The sequence below is a fragment of the Megascapheus bottae genome, chromosome 11, assembly GCF_031878675.1.
Source record: "Megascapheus bottae isolate mThoBot1 chromosome 11, mThoBot2.hap1, whole genome shotgun sequence".
Taxonomy (NCBI): Eukaryota; Metazoa; Chordata; class Mammalia; order Rodentia; family Geomyidae; genus Megascapheus; species Megascapheus bottae.
This window is the reverse complement of record NC_143519.1, coordinates 7956014-7974004: the sequence shown is the minus strand read 5'-3', so window position 1 is coordinate 7974004 and position 17991 is coordinate 7956014. Positions and strand designations below refer to the sequence as shown.

Here is a 17991-nt window from a genome sequence, read left to right as displayed (position 1 = left end):
AGTGCCACCCAATTGCACGAAGCTCTGCCCCGCCCTGCTTCCCTGATGACGGGATTACAGTCCTTTCCACTAACCAGACAGAAACCAGGTCTTTTCCTTCAAGAAACTAAAGGATGAGTAGAAAGATCGCTTCAGGGACCTTCAGCTACAAACAGAAAATATATTTCCATTAATTCGTATACAACTTGCATCTTAATGTTCACTGACCATGTAAGTATGTATTTAGCCTGTGTTTCTGAATGAATAGAGAATGACTGAAGATGAAAATATTTTAGAAATATCCAAAAAAGCTGGAAAAGTGGGACAAACTGAAATACTATTTGGAAATCTATCATCTAGCTCACTTCAATTTCTCTTTCATATATATATACATATATTCTTATTTATCTCATAAATACTTGTGGGAAAAGTACAATTTATAATGTCAATGGCTGATATCTACATTATACTTGTTTAATTCTTGGATCTGTTTTAGGTACTTTTCAGAGATTGGCTTAATTCACATTCATAACAGTCCCAAGAAGTGACTGCATTTTTAGGACTCAGGACACTGGAGTTCTGAAAAGTAAAATAACTTCCTCGGTATCATGTGAGTACTGAAGATTGATCCAGGATTTGGACTTGTGTCTTGTCCAAATCTATATCCCGTGTTGAGGATGAGATTAAATAAGCACTCAAAACATTAGCATTACAGGGCTGGGAGTTTGGCCTACTGGTAAGAGTGCTTGCATAGCATGCAGGAAAACTCAGGTTCGATTCCTCGGTACCACATATATAAAAAAAGCCGGAAGTGGTGCTGAGGCTCAAGTGGTAGAGCTCTAGCCTTGAGAAAGTCCAAGGGCAGTGCTCAAGCCCTGAGCTCAAGCCCAGGACTGGCAAAATAAATAAATAAAGTTAGTATTACAATGGTCACTGAATGTTACTATGTTCCACCTGTTATACATGCATGACTTGGTTTGTTTCTTTTAATTTCCACCATGACTCTCTATTGTAGGATATATGACTCGTGTTTTACAGAGCTCAGAGCTTTGTAGAACCAGTTTCTGCCCATAAGCTTGTTTAAAGTCTGTCCTGTAATGTAGGAGTAGAGAACATCTAAATAGAGCTGATGATAGAAGGCTCCAGACAATGAGAAGTAGAGGGAGAAGTCCATGCTTAGGAGCCAAGCGCCTAATCCTGAACACCAACCCTCAGTCCTCTGCCCTATGGCTCCTCTTCCTGGAGCCCTGCTTCTTTCCCATGTGGCTGGACATGCCACATGTTCTTGCCACTTGATGTGACTGGGAAACTCTTCAGCCTGCAAAGGGGTAAGTAAGGTAAATACTGCCCACATGCATCCATCCACAGTGGGGTTTCAGCAAAGCTGCATTGTCACTTTCTCCCTTGACAGCAGGGTGCCAGGCCAATATGCCTAGAGCCAGCACACCACCTCTTATGGATGCTGTGCCCCAGGGGATGTACTTGAACTTCTCAGTGCTTCGGTGTTCTTCTCAGTCACATGAACATGGGTCAACATATCTAAAGTGCTTTGAGAAATGATTACATATTACGGATGCTCTTATAAAGGTTTTCAGAAAAATGAGAGCAATTCTGTGGGTATTTCTTTTCTGTCAGGAAGGAGGAATTAATTTTTCCATGTCAAAGAATTAATTACACTGCATCTGACTGAGTGCAGACCCAAGGGATAAAACAGCGATGGAGTTCTAATAAACCAGGAGATGTCATAGCCATGGGAAAGACAGACTTTTTGTGATTTCATGTCACCATGGGTGTAGATGCATTCTTACTTCCACTTGCCTTTATTTGAAAGGTAATATAAAATCAAATTCCAGAACTGCCAATCAACACGCTTATATGCACTTGAATTCACTTGCAGGAACTACTGACCTTCCTACCAGAGATGAGCACCTAGTGGGTGAGTTTCTATTCCTGTTAGAATTTCTATTGTTATGTAGTCTTTCTTTGCATTGAGAGAGATAAATTCCTTAACTATTATTCCCTCTCTATATTTTTTTCCACATAATGTTCTATTAAAAAACATTTCAACTGATTTCCATTTCATCTGCATGACAGGAAAGCCACAACTTTTTCTTTCTATTTTCCATAGCCATGTATTTACGTCTTAAATAAACTGTTATTACTGAAAGGTCCAAACAAAGCTTTTATCCATGGCTGTCAAAAAACTTTTAAATTGGTCTTGTAACTGTCACAGCTTCACTTCGGTGCTGTCATTGTAATTAGGCTGGTTTTTGTCTGAATGTCTACACGTCTCTGTTGGTATAGAGTCATTAAAATAATCACCTACAATGGATTTTGATATGTTATAATCACCATTGCTTAGGTGATTTTCTCCAAGGTAATAACTTCCAAATATTAAATAACAATTAAGGTGATAAGTATGTATAGCAGTTAAATTTAGACATTAAAATCAGGAACTCCAGCCCTAATACTAGAGCTGGTAGCACATACACTTGAACATAAAAAGAAAATTCAACCGATATTTGAAACTGGCTGTCATTGTTTTCCATAATGCAGAATGGCTAGTAACACTGTGTTCTGACTTACGTTTATATCTATAGGGAAGCCTAAATTTGAATATTCTATTACTTTTTCCGTATGAAAGCTGAAGACAAATCTTCAAGTTGAATCAATGCCACAAAAAATTATCTACCTTAAGATTTCTTGCCTTATTCAACACAAGGATACAATCTACCTACATATTTTTAGGGAGCTGTATACAAACACATATATATGTTTCTGTATATATTTGTACATATATATGGATATGGATGCACATGTGAATATAGTTCTCTATATTAAATATAAGCCTTTTCAGACAGATGAATTTCAATTTTTAAGTTCTTTTTAATTGCAATATCATTTCAGTTTACACTTTATGGAAATGAGACACAAGTTCTGCTGTTTTAAATTTGGCTTAACTCCAAAAATGACTTGTTTGTGTGACAGCTGCAATTATCAAAGAATGAAGAAGAGACTAGAATAGAATTATCTCTAAGGCATAAAAATATGCCAGAATCCTTTCTATTGAAACTGTGGTTCCTAAACCAATAGCCACACCCTGGGAGATGATTAGAAATTCAGAATCCCAGGCCCCACCTCAGACTTACTGAATCTGAATTTGCCACCTGTCCCCAAGTGATTTGTGTGGCAAATTCAAGATTGAAAAACATCTTTGAAAGAGATTATTTTGGTGACCTCTCACATTATTTGCCATTTCACAATTACACAATTCTAAAATGCTGTCAAGATCAAAACAGAATAAAACACATACAGATTTAAATAATATTATGATCGTACATTAGGATACATCTATACAAAGATATATATCAAAATTCCTCCCTACACATCCCTCTCAAATTCAGAGTCAAGAACACGCTCTTTTTTTCCTATATTTTTATTGTAATAATAGAAGGGATACATTATATTCAACAGATAGAAGGTGCATTACTTCACATACATTGATACCCTTTCTCATGACTTGGTCCCCATTTCCCTCCACCCACCCTGGCCCTCATCCTGTTTTCCCCCAATCCTATCTGAGTTCAGATAACCAAATACGCACATGTACAATATATCAGATAACAAGGTGAAATACTGTAACAATATGAGATAGTCGAGGGACAGCAAAAAAGATGAGATATAACATAGTACGTAAGGACAACAATCACTCCTTATAGAGCTTTTGTTTCTATATCCTGGAGGTCCTTTCATTTAGTGTCATCCTATATGGCCTTATGTATCTAGGTTTTGCTCTATTGTAAATCTCTGCTAGGAGAGCCCAAGGTGTCTACTGATTATGACAAATGAGGGAAACCATTGAGCCCATGTTCCTTTGAGTCTGGCTTACTTCACTTAATATGATTTTTTCTAAGTCTTTCCATTTCCCTACAAATGGGGCAATGTTATTCTTTCTGACAGCAGCATAGAATTCCATTGTGTACAAATACCACATCTTGTTGATCCACTCATCAACTGAGGGGCATCTGGGTTGGTTCTATATCTTTGCTATGGTAAATAGTGCTGCAATGAACATTGTTGTGCTGGTGGATTTAGTATGTCCTTGTTTCTAGAGGATTGGGTAAATGCCCAGTAGTGGAATTGCTGGGTCATAGGGGAGCTCTATGTTTAGTCTTTTGAGGAACTGCCATACTGCTTTCCATAGTGGTTGAACGAGTTTGCACTCCCACCAACAGTGTAGTAGTGATCCCTCCTGGCCACATCCCCTCCAGCATCTGTTATTATTAGATTTCTTGATCCTGGCCATTCTAACTGGAGTGAGGTGGAATCTTAATGTTGTTTTGACTTGCATTTCTTTTATGGCCAGAGATGTTGAGCATTTCTTCATGTGTTTATAGGCCATTTTTGTTTCTTGTTCAGAGAAGACTCTCTTTAAGTCTTTGGCCCATCTTTTGATGGGATGGTTGTTTCTTTGGAGATTAGTTTTGGAGTGATTCAATTTTTTGAGCTGTTGATATATTTTAGATATGAGGCCTTTGTCTGTTGTATGGTTAGTGAAGATCTCCCACTCTGTAGGCTTTCTAGTTTATTAGCTAGCTATGTCCTTTTCCATACAGAAGCTCTGCAGTTTAATGCAGTCCCACTTATCCAGCCTTTCTCTGATTTGTTGTGTTTCTGGGTCCTTATTAAGAAAGTTTAGCCCTGTGCCAAAGAGGTCTAGTGTATCTCCTATTCCTTCTTGTAACGTTTTCAGTGTGTCAGCTTTTACCTTGAGATTTTTGATTCATTTGGAATTAATCCCAGTTCAGGGTGACAAAGAAGGTTTTCTGCAGGTGCTTAACCAGTTCTGCCAGCACCACTTGTTGAAGAGGCTGTTTTTCTTCCATTCTATATTTTTTGCTCCCTTATTAAAGATTAGATGGCCATGGGTCTGTGGTTTAATATCTGGGTCCTCAGTTCTATTCCATTGGTCTTCGGGCCTATTCTTGTGCCAGTACCAAGATGTTTTGGTAACTATAGCTGTGTAACAGAGTCTAAAGTTTGGTACTGAAATTCCTCCAGCGCTGTTCTTTCTGCTAAGAAGTCTTTTAGCTATACGGGGTCTTTTATTATTCCATATGAAATTTTGGATTGCCTCTTCTATTTCTTTAAACAATGACTTCAGAATATTGATGCGTATTGCGTTGAATTTGTAGATAGCCCTAGGCATTGTCATTTTCATGATGTTAATTCTTCCAATCCAGGAGCATGGGTGGTTTTTCCATTTCCTCAGATCAGCTTTAATTTCCTTTCTCAGGGTTTTAAAGTTAAGTTAATTCCTAGGTACTTTATTTTCTTTGAGGCTATTGCAAAAGGAATTGCTTTCATGACTGTTGCCTCGTTCCTCTCATTGTTGACATATGGGAAGGCAGTTGCTTTTTGAGGGTTAATTTTATACCCTGCTACCTTTCCAAAGTTTTGAATCAGCTCAAGCAGCTTGGGAGTGGAGTCTACAGGGTTTTTTAAATACAGATTCATGTCATCTGCAAAGAGGGAAAAGTTTCACTTCCTCTTTCCCTGTTTAGATCCCCTTTATGTTTACTTCTTGCCTTATTGCTCTGGCTAGGAATTCTAATACTATGTTAAAGAGGAGTGGAGAGCATGGGAATCCTTGTCTTGTTCCTGATTTTAGAGGAAATGGTTTTAGCTTTTTGTCCTTAAGTATAATGCTAGCTGTGGGTTTGTCATACACAGCCTTTACTATACTGAAGAATGTTCCATGGATTCCTAGTTTCTCCAGAGCTTTTAGCATAAAGGGATGTTGGATCTTGTCAAATGCCTTTTTGGCATCTATTGAGACAATCGTGTGATTCTTGTCTTTGCTCCTGTTGATGTGTTGAATTATATTGATTTGTGTATGTTGAACCAGCTTTGCATCCCTGTGATGAATCCTGTTTGATCACAGTGTATAATTTTTTGGTGACTTACTGAAGATGGTTGGCCAGTATTTTAAGAACATACTCTCTTCGGGGGTTTGGGGGGGAGGGTAATGGGTACCAAGACATGTGAAAGGGTATCAGTGTATGTGAATTAATGCACCTTCTATCTGGCAAATATCATGTAACCCTTTTACTAATTACAATTAAAAAAAGAACATATTCTCTTGAAGTACTTTGAACACTTGAGGGTGCTGCTTATACAGTAGAACCAATAAGAATCACAATCCCTCCCCCCAAGTGTCTGTGGTCCAATGGAAGGCTGATTTGAAAGCTGTGAAGGCTATCTGTTCCTTGTCGAATGGTGTTGAGATTATTCTAGTGTGATAGATTACCCATGAGAAGACAAGGTGAGCTGAACTGAACTCTTGATTCTGACCTTGATTTAACCTCGTTGTCACACTGGTTATTCACATTGGACATGGATATCACATGTATGTCTTTAGATTAAGACATGACTTCCAGGTGGGAATAGATGACCCATAACCTGGTCCAGATTAGGCATCTTGAATTCTGTAATTCTTGTATGGCATACTGGAAAATCACTGATAATTTAAAGCCAGACAAACAACTAGTGACTAATGGATAAGAAGGTTTAAAATGAAAAATCAAGCAGAAGAATAACAAATTTTGAGGTAAACCATAAGAATTTCTCGACTTTCAAAATACCTAAAACTGTCTCATTTTAGTGGTAGAAAGGTTTAATCACTTTATGAGAACTCTATTAAATCTTCTAGGTAATAATTTTTCCTATGCAATAATTATTAAAGATTATGAAAGTTCCATAGACAAACATCCAACATATCACACAAGTGGCTTTAGAGGACTCGATGCTTGTAACTTAGGATAAAAAAATTACTGCTCAATCTTTCTTTTACTTTCTGCTGAGTGCATGAAACAAGTGCATGAAGCATCACATTATTCATGTACTAACCTTTGCATTCTAATTACATTTTGAAATAAATATTCAGATAAATAAACTTTTCAAAATAAACATTTGGAGAACAAAACAATTACAAGGTGAAAATTTCAGAAACTATCTTACATGTCAGCCACAAATGTAAGAACAAGAATATAATAATGTCAAAGACCAACTGTGCAAAATCTAAAATAACCCTCCCCTTTGTACATAGCACATCCTGACTGAGAAGATATCTGACTGCTTATTGTCTTTCTAATCAAAGCGATGATGAAAGGGATTGCATCTAACATAAAAAAATTTTGGTTCAGGAGAAATGTGTTTACATCTATACTGAAAGCACACCCATCTCTGGAAGCTCTCTTTCCCACTGTACTGTCCTTGGCAAGCCAGGGTAGAAAAAGACCCCAAAGTAACTTCCCTGCCATATCAGTGCCGAGTCCACACATACCCTTTTCAGTTGCAGCACTCTACAAGTAATCTAATTTTGAGGTGGTGGAGGGCAGGGAGAGAAAGAGAATCCTGCACATCAAGAAGGTGAGTTGTTGGAGAAGTAAGGAGGAGTTTTATTAAAAAAAAATATGTTTGGGCCGGCATGAGGGCAGCCTTTCTTTTACCATAGGAAAGTAAGCCTCGATGTTATAAATTGATGTGCTAGTATTTGTAAGGGTTAATATACTTCCATCACTAGATCCGACTCAGCAGCATAAATGAGATTTTCACAAGAAGGGATACATTCTCCATGGAAAAGCCAAAGTGCTGTGTTGGAGTTATAATATGAAGCCAGTGATTTTAGTCACTTTCAAGTTTCTTTTAATCTGTGTGGAAGAGTTTGGTGGCTTCCAATTGAATCTTTCTGTCTGTATTCACACCCTTGGCAGTATCTTCCACACTGACTCAGGTTCTGAACTCCTCATGTGACTTGCTTTGGTCTGGAGGACTTGTATAATACAGGCCTTGCCTACTCTGGGGTTAGAACATAGTTCCACTGCTTAACTTCCACTGCTTTTGGAACCTGGAGCTGTGACACAGACACACCATCCTGACTGCTGCACATTAGCTCTGGACCCCAGTATCTTTTTGTGCCATTTGACAGGAAGCCACGCCTAGGAACAGAGATGTGAGCTCATGAGTAGCTGAGCACAGAAGCCTGAATGAGTTCAGCTGTGATCAGCTCAGACCACCAGAGGTATTCATGAGTAAAATTTAACAACTACTCTAGAAGCCTAAGTGGCTTAAACAACCCCGATTCGCATGGCTGTTAAGCATCTAGCTGCCACAGCCCTTCTGACTCTTCCTTCCATGGAGTGGTGCTGTTATCTGGGTACTGTGCTCATATTAAAAAACGAAACAAAACAAAAAACAAAAACCACAATGATCCATGGGTGAATGGAAGACCATTTATGGACTTTCAAAGGTGCTTAGCTCATTATTCTAGGTTATACAGTATGGATGGACACAGTCTCCTTCTCATCATGGACTCATCACGACCCATAACACCACAGCATGTACACCAATATGATGCTCTTCTAAGTATTAGGAGACACAGACTCTATTCCTAAGCATGTAGAGACTGTAATTAAGGCAGCAATGATTTGGTTGTAGAAGTAAGGAACATGTAAATGGAACTTTTCTTGTTATCCACCCAATTAAATTGTCTTTCCTCATTGTTTTAAAACCCAGTGCATTTTATTTATGGAAGCTTCAAATAGGGCAACATAATCTTCCAGAATACGATGTCATAATGGACACTGATGATGTACACCAGCTTACAGAACACCGCTGTGTGTCCCTACATTATTTCATTATCAACATGTTGACCTCATTTTGCTCAAAACATTAGCTCATCCATAAATTTCTCCTCTCATGTTCCCTGTGTCTAGAAAAATAATGGTAGACAGGCAAAGTTACTCTACCATTTGGTTTTGTTCTGATGCTGGAAACTGAGTGTGAATGTGTGTGGGAGTGTCTACACAAGAGAATGCTAATGAGCTGATTTAAACAATCTGCACTGAATGGGCTTCAAGGCAACACGAGGTACATGCATACAACCTTGCCTGTCGCTAAATGCACTCCCGAGTAATCAATTAGGGAAAAAAGAAACATACTTTTAAGATCTAGGGATGGAAGTACACGAGAGGACTTCAGATCTGTGTGGAAGGAGACATTGCAGAAGCTGTTTCCTGAAGTGGCACATTTAGTGCTCTATTCCTTCTCACATCCTTGGCGTGACAGTGCATGTGAATCAATTCTAATACATACAAAACTCATGTGGTACCCTGATAAATTGATTCAAATACGTATGAAATACATATGCTACTCTTAACCCTGTTTTTCAGGTTAGGAAATGAAGGCTCAGAGAGAGGCAATAAGTTATCCCAAGTACTCACTGGGCACTCTGTTTTAGTGACACTGTGAGCTTTCCTCACGGGTGTCCGTGAGTATAGAAGTGGTTAGTTTGTGGAAGGAAATAAATTCTCATGGGCTGCATCAGTTCTTGGAACATCTGTCTGTCTGTGGAAGGATTCATTAAGAAGACAGACATTCCAAGAAGTGTCTGGGATGTCACACCAGCACTTGAAACATACTTGTCTCAAAGTCTATCTCCTCCTCATCCCCACCTCCAGTGGAAATTTTCTCACAAAGCATTACTCTATAGGCATATTCTCACCCACAATTTGACCTACTTATGGGAAGAGCCCATTACCTCAGTGCTTCACAGAAGGTGCCCCATGAGATGCTCACAGGGGAAACCAAGCCAGCTCACACCAGATCTTGTGTATACCTTCATTTTCTTGTCAGAGCCTTTATTTATGAAAATAGATCACTGGGCATGTGCATGTGAGAAGACGACATGAAGTGTGCAGCCACATCTGTCAAATTGTCAAGGATGAAAACTCCTGCCTGAGAAGGGAAAATGGCTGCTCACAGCAGTAGCTGGTGAGTGAGAGCCCACTTAATGAAGTTCTGTTTATCACACATTAGAGTGACCCTTTCAAGCAGATGCTGCTTATTCAAAAGCGGCACTGAAATAGCTCCAGAGCAGGTTTGCTTGAGGCTGATAGGGTCAATTAGAATTTTCTTTTGCTTTTTTGAGACCTACATTTAAGCACACATTCAAGGAACTTTCTAAATGGTTATGTATTACTATGTGAAATGCTGCCATGAGACAGTAGGGAGTAAAATATGTATCGATGCATCCAACATTAATATTTTGCATTCATCTTTGTATCTGATATTTTGATGTCTCCTTATTTAGATAGAAGCAATACAACCTTTAGAAATATGCAAAATTTCTGAAAGCCATTTAGAAGGATCATCTTCTAAGTGGGAAAATGATGTAAGTAGGCAATCTGCAGATTTCTCACGAATCCACAGCAAGTCAGAAGTGGTCTAGGCATAGATTTAAAAAGTTTGACACCTATAAAGACTCTAATCAGCAGGATGGAAATTTAATATCCTTTGGTGTCATGGTGTGCCATGAAGTAGAAAAATCTGACAACAGGTGTGGAAATGGATGTAAAACAATGAGATCACTTTCAAGAAGCTAGAAATTATTTTTAAAAAAATGTGTCACTGGCACCAGGAGCCATAGGCCTTATCTCCTAAAAGCTGAAGGTGTTCTTATCCTTAAACTCAGCATTTACTACTCCAGTCTCAAACCTGGGCATAAAGAGGCATGGAGAAGTTGGGTTACAGAAAGTTGCAACAGCAAAAAAGAAAAGGCCATGTACACAGGTTGGAACATGAATAACCACACTGTCATATATTTTTATAAAAGGATATTATACAGTAATGAAAAATAAAATGGGTGCTAATGGCTAACACCTATAATCCTAGCTACTCAGGAGGCTGAGGTTCAAAGCTAGCTGGGGTAGGGAAGTCGAAGAGACTCATCTCCAATGAACCACCAGAAAACCAGAAGGGGTGCTGTGGATTAAAATGGTAGCGTGCTCAGGGACAGAGCCCAGGCTTAGAGTTCAAATCCCACAACCAACAAACCAAAAAAGAAAGACAAAGAGGGCCAGGGGTATTGCCTACTGGTAGAGTGCTTGCCTAGCATGCGTGAAGCCCTGGACTTGTCCCCAGTACCACATACACAGAAAAAGCCAAAATTGTTGTGGTAGCTCAACTGGTAGAGCACTAGCTTTGAGAAAGCCCAAGGAGAGTGCCCAGGGCCCGAGTCCAAGCACGAGGACTGGCAAAAAAAGAAAAGAAAATATGTGATTAATTATAGAAGAAAGACTGCCCAAAATGAAATCCCCAATTCCTAACTAGCTATATAACCTTTGAGTTACATTTGCTGTTGTGCCAGTAGCTAGAATTATGGTGTTATTGTGAACACTCAGTAATTTAAAACCTATAAAACACCATGAACCTAACACATTGTGAGTAGCCAATAAATGCTAGCTATTATTATTCATAATGATAGATGAATAAATATTCTTCATTATCTGCCTCTCTAAATTATTGTGTAACATTTTAAAATAATGTAATGCAATGAATTAGTATATTTTAAAATGGCACCAATTTACAAATCATTCATTTGTAGGTACATGAAAATCATGTAGTGTTTTCCTAAAAAATCTATCTTACATGGAAGGACTTGACTTGAGATTTGGGTTAGACAGTAATAGCCATGTTAGCATTTAATATGTATTTCAAGTTGTATAGACTTATGTGTTTGAGTTACAATTACTGAGGTGAAGTCTTACTTCACAAATACTAAAATGTGAATTCTTCTCTAGCTTCTGCATGATGCTCATGATGCTAGGTGAGCAGTGGCTTCTGCAGCCAGAGATAGTACCAAGTTTTCAGACAGGATTAAGAAGGAAAAAATTCATAGTACTTTAAGTGTATGCTGTAGGAAAACAATATGGTTGGTCCTTTGTGTAGATGGGACCTGTGTTTATTGTTTCAATAGATTGCAGATGAAATCAAACAATTGTACCTGTACTGAACATAGGTAAACATTTTTTCCTTGTAGTTATTCTCTAAGCAATCTGTAATTGTGTATTTTAAGGCACCCCGAGATCATACAGACTATGCAGCAAGCTGCACACAGTTTATATGCCTATACATTTTATATAAGAAAATTGAACATCCATCAAACTTGGGATTCAACAAGGCTCCATCCTGGTTCTGATGCCCCACTGATACTAAAAGATGACTCTACTTTGCTTAAGTAGGTAGACCTGTAGCTTATGACCTATTTCTTCTTATCAAAGTCTTGTTTTTTGTGGCCTATAAAAATGGTTTCCTTTTGTTCACCTTCAGCCATGGATGTTTTTCTTGTGATTTTCTTTCAGACTTCCTGATTGAGATATCACTAAATTTAGTCATCATCAGCCATGTTGGTTAACAAGTAAGAACAAGGAGAAAGGTAGAGTGTTCAAGGTGAGTGAATAGACAAATGCACAGACAGAAATAGAAATGGAAAAATCATGTGGTCCAAAACAGAGAGAAAATGACACAGGAAGAGCAGTTACCTGTCATACACCTACAACGATATGTGAGCATGTGGTTTGTTCCTTTCAACTAAAAAGTTCTTGATGGAAACCCAAATACGTCATCCTGTCAAACTCAGGAAAGAGGTTTTACAGGTTATTATTTGTATTATAGTCCCCATTTTGCATTAGCATGCCCAGGGTCACGCCACTAGTAAGTATCATAGCTATTAAATGTCTGCCCCTAGAGCTTCTTCTCTAAGAGCCTCTAAGAGGCTATAATAGAATGGGTTCTTCCACATCAAAGAAGATGCTCTACTAGGTGTTACTTTGTAGAGTGGGGAGGAGGTTGTCTGAAGTTGGGGAAGGAAGAATGAACAAAGCAGATATGGTAGAAGATGGCATATGGGGGGAGGTAAATTATGCCACAAGGGGAGAGAAACCAGCCACAAGACTTGGCTTCTGCATGTTGCCAGGATTCCCGTTCACTGTCAGACCTCTTGTTCCTATAGCAAGAACCAGAATCAGGAAGGGTATCCCAGAGGATGAGCACAGGAGATGGAGACCGAGCGGAGGGACATGACAGGCAGAATGATACAGGGGGGTATTTTATGGGCAACAGAGTCCTTTGCTTAGTTTTTCCTAACTTAGAAATAAATTTACGAGGCAATGTGTATATTTACCATGACTAACTATCACATTAAGCAATCTTAGGAAACATGGTATGGATTTCCTTAAAAACTCAATAAGTATGAGCAGTACTCTAGCAAAATGAACATAGTGAATATTAAGTTGATTTAAAAATTCAACAAGTACATTAGAGAGCTTATACACATACCTGACCAGACCAACAATACTGTACTCATTCCCTGCCTCTGAATTTGGGATTTTGCAATTAAATAAATGAGCATATCTATTATGACTCTGATTATAATTACAGTTTTTCTCTCAGTACACAGAACGGATTTGCATAGTTTCAAATTACAGGCCAGAGCTGCCTATTTGTCCCTCCACAAATGGCTCTGTAGCGTGCATTATTGTGTAGAAGAAGTAGATTGCATTATTCATTTAATGTACAGAAGAGGCTAGCAGAAATCCTGCAATAGTAGGAATATTTGATATAAGGTAGAATGTTTATATAGATGTATAGGTATAGAGAAACAGATTCATTGGAATGTACATTTCAATGGATTTATTGATTTATGAGAGAAACACAAAATGAGAAGTGCTACACATAAAACACTCCATCAGAGAACCATCAATGACATCATTTTTTGAATTTAATACACATGGGAAAAATTGAAGTCACATCAACTAATTCTATTTTATGAAATTACCTACTTATAGTTGATGGCAAGACATGTTTTAGACTAATAAACTGGATACCTTCCATGTGGCCAGAGGAAGGTCTTTGTGCATGCTAGGCAAGCACTCTACCAAAGGGCTAAAATCCCAGCCAATGGCTAATTTTGAATAATGAATATTCATTGCCTGAGATGAAGTGTCATTATAGTTTGTGACAATGTGAGTGTGCTCCAAATCAAACCTACTTAGTGATGGCATTGCTCACCTGTAAATACCAGCACACAGTTTTTGGCCATTGCACATCAAGTATGTTGTCTTAATCACTCTATTTTACTTGGCTGTTAATTACTAATGTAATTAGTAAGGAAACAGACATGAAACACAGTTTCTCTCTGATCAGATTTTCTGCCCATTGGCAAACAGATGGTCCCTTGGTCATCTTACTTTTCATTTTCACCGTACTTTTCATAGTCTCTAGTGAAGTTTGGAAAGTTTGAATTAGGAGCAGCTGTGAAATTGAATCAATTGAAACTTATTACCTATCCTTTCAGATAGATAAAGCATGCCAAATATAATTACTTCTGCAGAGACGCTGTTAGTAGTGTTAATGTCTAGGCTTTCTGAATACCAAAATGAATATTCTTACTGCATGAAGAATGAGTTTTTTCATTTATGGGAATTTCAAGCACAGAAGAATAAATGCTCCATGCATTCACTCATATCACATATGATCTCACGATTTAAAAAGAGTTGGCTTCCTAGGAGCAGATAGAGGAATTATGGTCAGTAGAGTCTAGGAAGGTCACTGGTAAAGAGCATTTAGTAATGGGCCTCAAGATCTCATTAGATGGGAAAAGTAGAGTGCTACAGCCCAACAGAGTGATTATATTCTACAGCAATAAGCTATATATGTTTTATAAAAGATAAAGGACATTTGGTAATTTGCACAAGAGAAGAACGTTCAGCTATGGGAGATCCTGCCCTCTGGCAACAGTATGGATGAATCTGGAGGACATTGTGTTAAGGGTAATACACAGGAAAGCAGAGACTTTCTAATCTTGCTTTTATGTAGACTAGAAGACAAGAAACATCTAGAAGCAGAGAGTAGGGTGGTAATTCCCTGTGGCCTTACAGTGGGGAAGGGTTGGACAGACATTCGGAGCGTCTAGAAAAGTACAACATTTTGATCGCAAGATGACTAATTTGTGAAGTTCTAACAGGCAAAATGGTTACCAAATTTAGTATTGCATTGTATCCTTAAAATATGGTTAAAAAATGAACTTGGTTGTTTTCAACATGCACACACACACACACACACACACACACACACGCTCACACAACCATCTCCCTTAGACCTACACCAAAGTACCCGGCAAGTCTATGTGCATGCTATCCAGCACAGTGGTAGTAAACATTTCACAATATGTACATGTATCAGCTTATCAAATACTTTTAATGAGTCACTGGTATTTCAGATCATGGGAGAGGACAAAGAAAGAAAAGATGCCATGGCTATTCATAGAGGAAGAGATAAAAGGGTTTCTTGGGCCTTGTCAGCTGCTTAGAATAGAGGAGGCATCAAGAAAGGTCACTGGTTGGGACCAGAGGTCCCGTCTTTCAGTCCCTTGAGAGGAAAGTCTCACCAAGACTCTAGGGAACTCAGGCTCTCATTACCCCATGCCTGTCGTGCGTGTGCTTTGGTGAGGAAGTACCATCAGGTCCTATTGCTTTCAATCTTTCAAATATGGAGCCATGAAATAAGAATTAACACCTGTTTCCTTCCTAGGTATTTAGTAAAAGATTCACTGGAATCTGATGATGCCTGTTTCTCTTCCCCCAAATACTTAAGTAAGATCGAATACAGCAATAATTCTCATTACTGATTTGGGGCTGCTGAGATTCTCTTGCCGGTGTGCAAATTTGAAAAGTCCCTACTGTGCCTCTAAAAGAATGCCAGGTCCTGGAAGTACAGAGTGGAGGAAATTCCCATCCCTGGTTTCTCAGGGGGAAGTCTGGCAAATCTAGAACTTGGAGGCTGTGGATTTCCTTGGATCAAATACAAGTCAACGATCTTTCTGGGTGATGGTTAAAAATGGCTTTGTACTGCACCTGGAGGCAGGCTGGGGCGCGTCCCTGGGGCTTGTTCACATCCACAGCTACCAGCTGCCAACCTCCAGCAGCATCTTCGTGAAACATCTTCAAGACAAAGAGGGAGATGAGTCAGAGACATTTAATAAGGAACACTGAGAACTCTGTGTCTCCAGCTTTCTATATCTTTTATGCTATCAAAAATTTGTGTCTTCTTATGGATGTATACTTGGATTCTGAATCATTTCCATTATGTTCATTTTAACACCGAAGATGTGAGTGAATCATCACAACAATATGAGCAACAAGAATAGCTGACATTCACTGAGTACTTGTTAGGTGCCAGGCAGTTTTGACCTTTCACAGGCTTTGTGTATGATTGCTCAGGTGTACTTTACAAGAGAAATTCTCTAGTATTTAATCCCCATTATATTGATGATGATTTAGTAGATCTGAGATAAAAAGTAAATTAAAATTCTAAAACATTGGGTTATCTATTATTTTACTATAGGCAGTGGATGTTTTTCTTTACATAGTGGGAATTTTTCACTGAGTTAATTAAAAGAATGGCCTCAGAAAATTATCAGAGCATGTATGTGCCATGGGAAGGAGTCTGGTATTATTTAAATGATAGGAGACTAGCATGTTACTTAACTGACTTGGTGCAATTATTTTAACTAAGCAAGAGCCACTGCCCAACACAAATTTCATGCACACAGTTTTGAAGGAAATGATGAAATTTATTTTGGATTAGAAAATGTATGTGATAAAATTCAAGATACCATAACCATCTAAAATTGGAAATCTATTCCTTTGGATATCTATGTGACCTTTTTATTGAATGTTCTGTTATCATAAAAGAGTACTGGTCCATCAATAACTGGAAGACATTTCCTATGGATTAATGTTTTCCTACAAATATATTTTTCTTCCTACTTCATTAGGTATGTATGTGTGCACACAGGTGATTGTGTGCATGTGTGTGTGTGCGAGAGAGAGGGGGAGAGAAGTGTGAAGGAGAGAAAGAGTGAGAGATATAAAGATACTAATACAAGCCTCCTTCTTTTATTCCTATCTCAGCTCTCTTTTCTGTACATGCAAACAGTTCCTTTGCCATCTTTATTTCTCCTGCTAGTTTGACCTGTGTGGAAACGTGTAATTGCTGAGGGAAATCTGCATGAGATGATGTGAGGGGCATTGCTGAGGACTTATAATCCTAGCCAGAAGTAGCCGATCATTTGCAGGAAGAAAAACATGTCCTCCATAGAATTACATGAGATAGTGAGAGACAGGAACCACAAATTCACAGGCCCTACTATTGTTTTATAAATAGGAAAATTAAGAAACTCAGTGTCACAATAAATGCTGTTCCTTTCCAGGATCCAGTTTTCCTTTAAGATGAAATTTCAAAGCTATCCTTCATGGTAGAATCAATCGCATCCTTTGTCAATGTGCTCGTCCTGAGAACACAGATGTGGGTGGATGCAAACCTGCATAATGTGACTTACAAAGTCCCTGTCAGAATTCTGGGATTTTCCTTTTAAAGACAAAAGACAAATCGAATCCTGTCACTCAGTAGTTAGGAATCCTCTGTTGATATACCTTGTACTGTCTTATTACAACACAAAGTAATCCTGGGGCTTTTATTTGCTTTGATCAATTCCAAACTAATTTTTCCATTATATTATTTTTCCTCAGCCGGCTAAAACCAAATGAATCAATTTAATTGTCAGTAAAATAGTTCTTAGAAGGTCATTCCTTTGTATGGAATAACGATAAAGCAAGCATGCTCGATTTCTCTTTATTTCCTCACTTATAACACACTTACACTGGTTTAGACAACAACAGGTCTTTGAAGCCTGGCTAGTCCGCCAAAGCCAGGACCCTAAAGACTCAAGTCCTTCAGTAGACCACCATGGGAGCTGGCTATGTCTCTGTCGTCTCCAGTGCCTTACAATGTCCGAGAATTTTCATAGTGTCGCTAAGCCTTCAAAGAAGGAGGGAGGACCCTTGCTTGCCCTGTCCTGGAAGCTTGCTCTGACCCTGTAACGATATACTAGCCTATGAAAGAAACAAAACCCCTTTCCTTTCTGCTAATCCCCATGGGAGAAGTCCAGCTACAGCAGGCATCCCAATCCACAGGGCAGCTCTTGGCAAGATGAGGCAGCGAGGCGGAAGGAATTCTTTCCCCAACTCAAACAACCTCTGTCAACATTACTTGAGAGAAACCACATGTTTATCTTGCCCACACTGTTTATTTTGAACATTTGTCCTTTGC

At 38.6% G+C, this 17991-nt stretch overlaps 1 protein-coding gene and 1 long non-coding RNA gene across 6 annotated transcripts in view; one reads left to right on the top strand and one right to left on the bottom strand.

The window, feature by feature from the left end:
• Nalcn (sodium leak channel, non-selective) overlaps positions 1 to 17991 on the bottom strand; it is a 198647-nt gene that overhangs the window by 125042 nt on the left and 55614 nt on the right. For 2 of the 3 annotated variants that reach the window (XM_090341914.1, XM_090341916.1), the window contains exon 9: positions 15735 to 15821. The exons of the other annotated variant lie outside the window; for it this stretch is intronic. In XM_090341914.1, coding sequence (XP_090198040.1) covers positions 15735 to 15821 — 87 coding nt within the window. The remainder of the gene's footprint in view (positions 1 to 15734; positions 15822 to 17991) is intronic. 3 annotated transcript variants of the gene reach the window in all.
• Positions 1822 to 16506, top strand: LOC150056716 (uncharacterized). Of its 3 annotated transcripts, none has more exons than XR_016537086.1 (3): positions 1822 to 1915; positions 12183 to 12270; positions 15412 to 16506. It is a non-coding gene; the product is annotated as an uncharacterized LOC150056716 (long non-coding RNA). The 3 variants fall into 3 exon arrangements; XR_016537084.1 differs by lacking the exon at positions 1822 to 1915 and adding an exon at positions 8748 to 8910; XR_016537085.1 differs by lacking the exon at positions 1822 to 1915 and adding an exon at positions 9708 to 9813.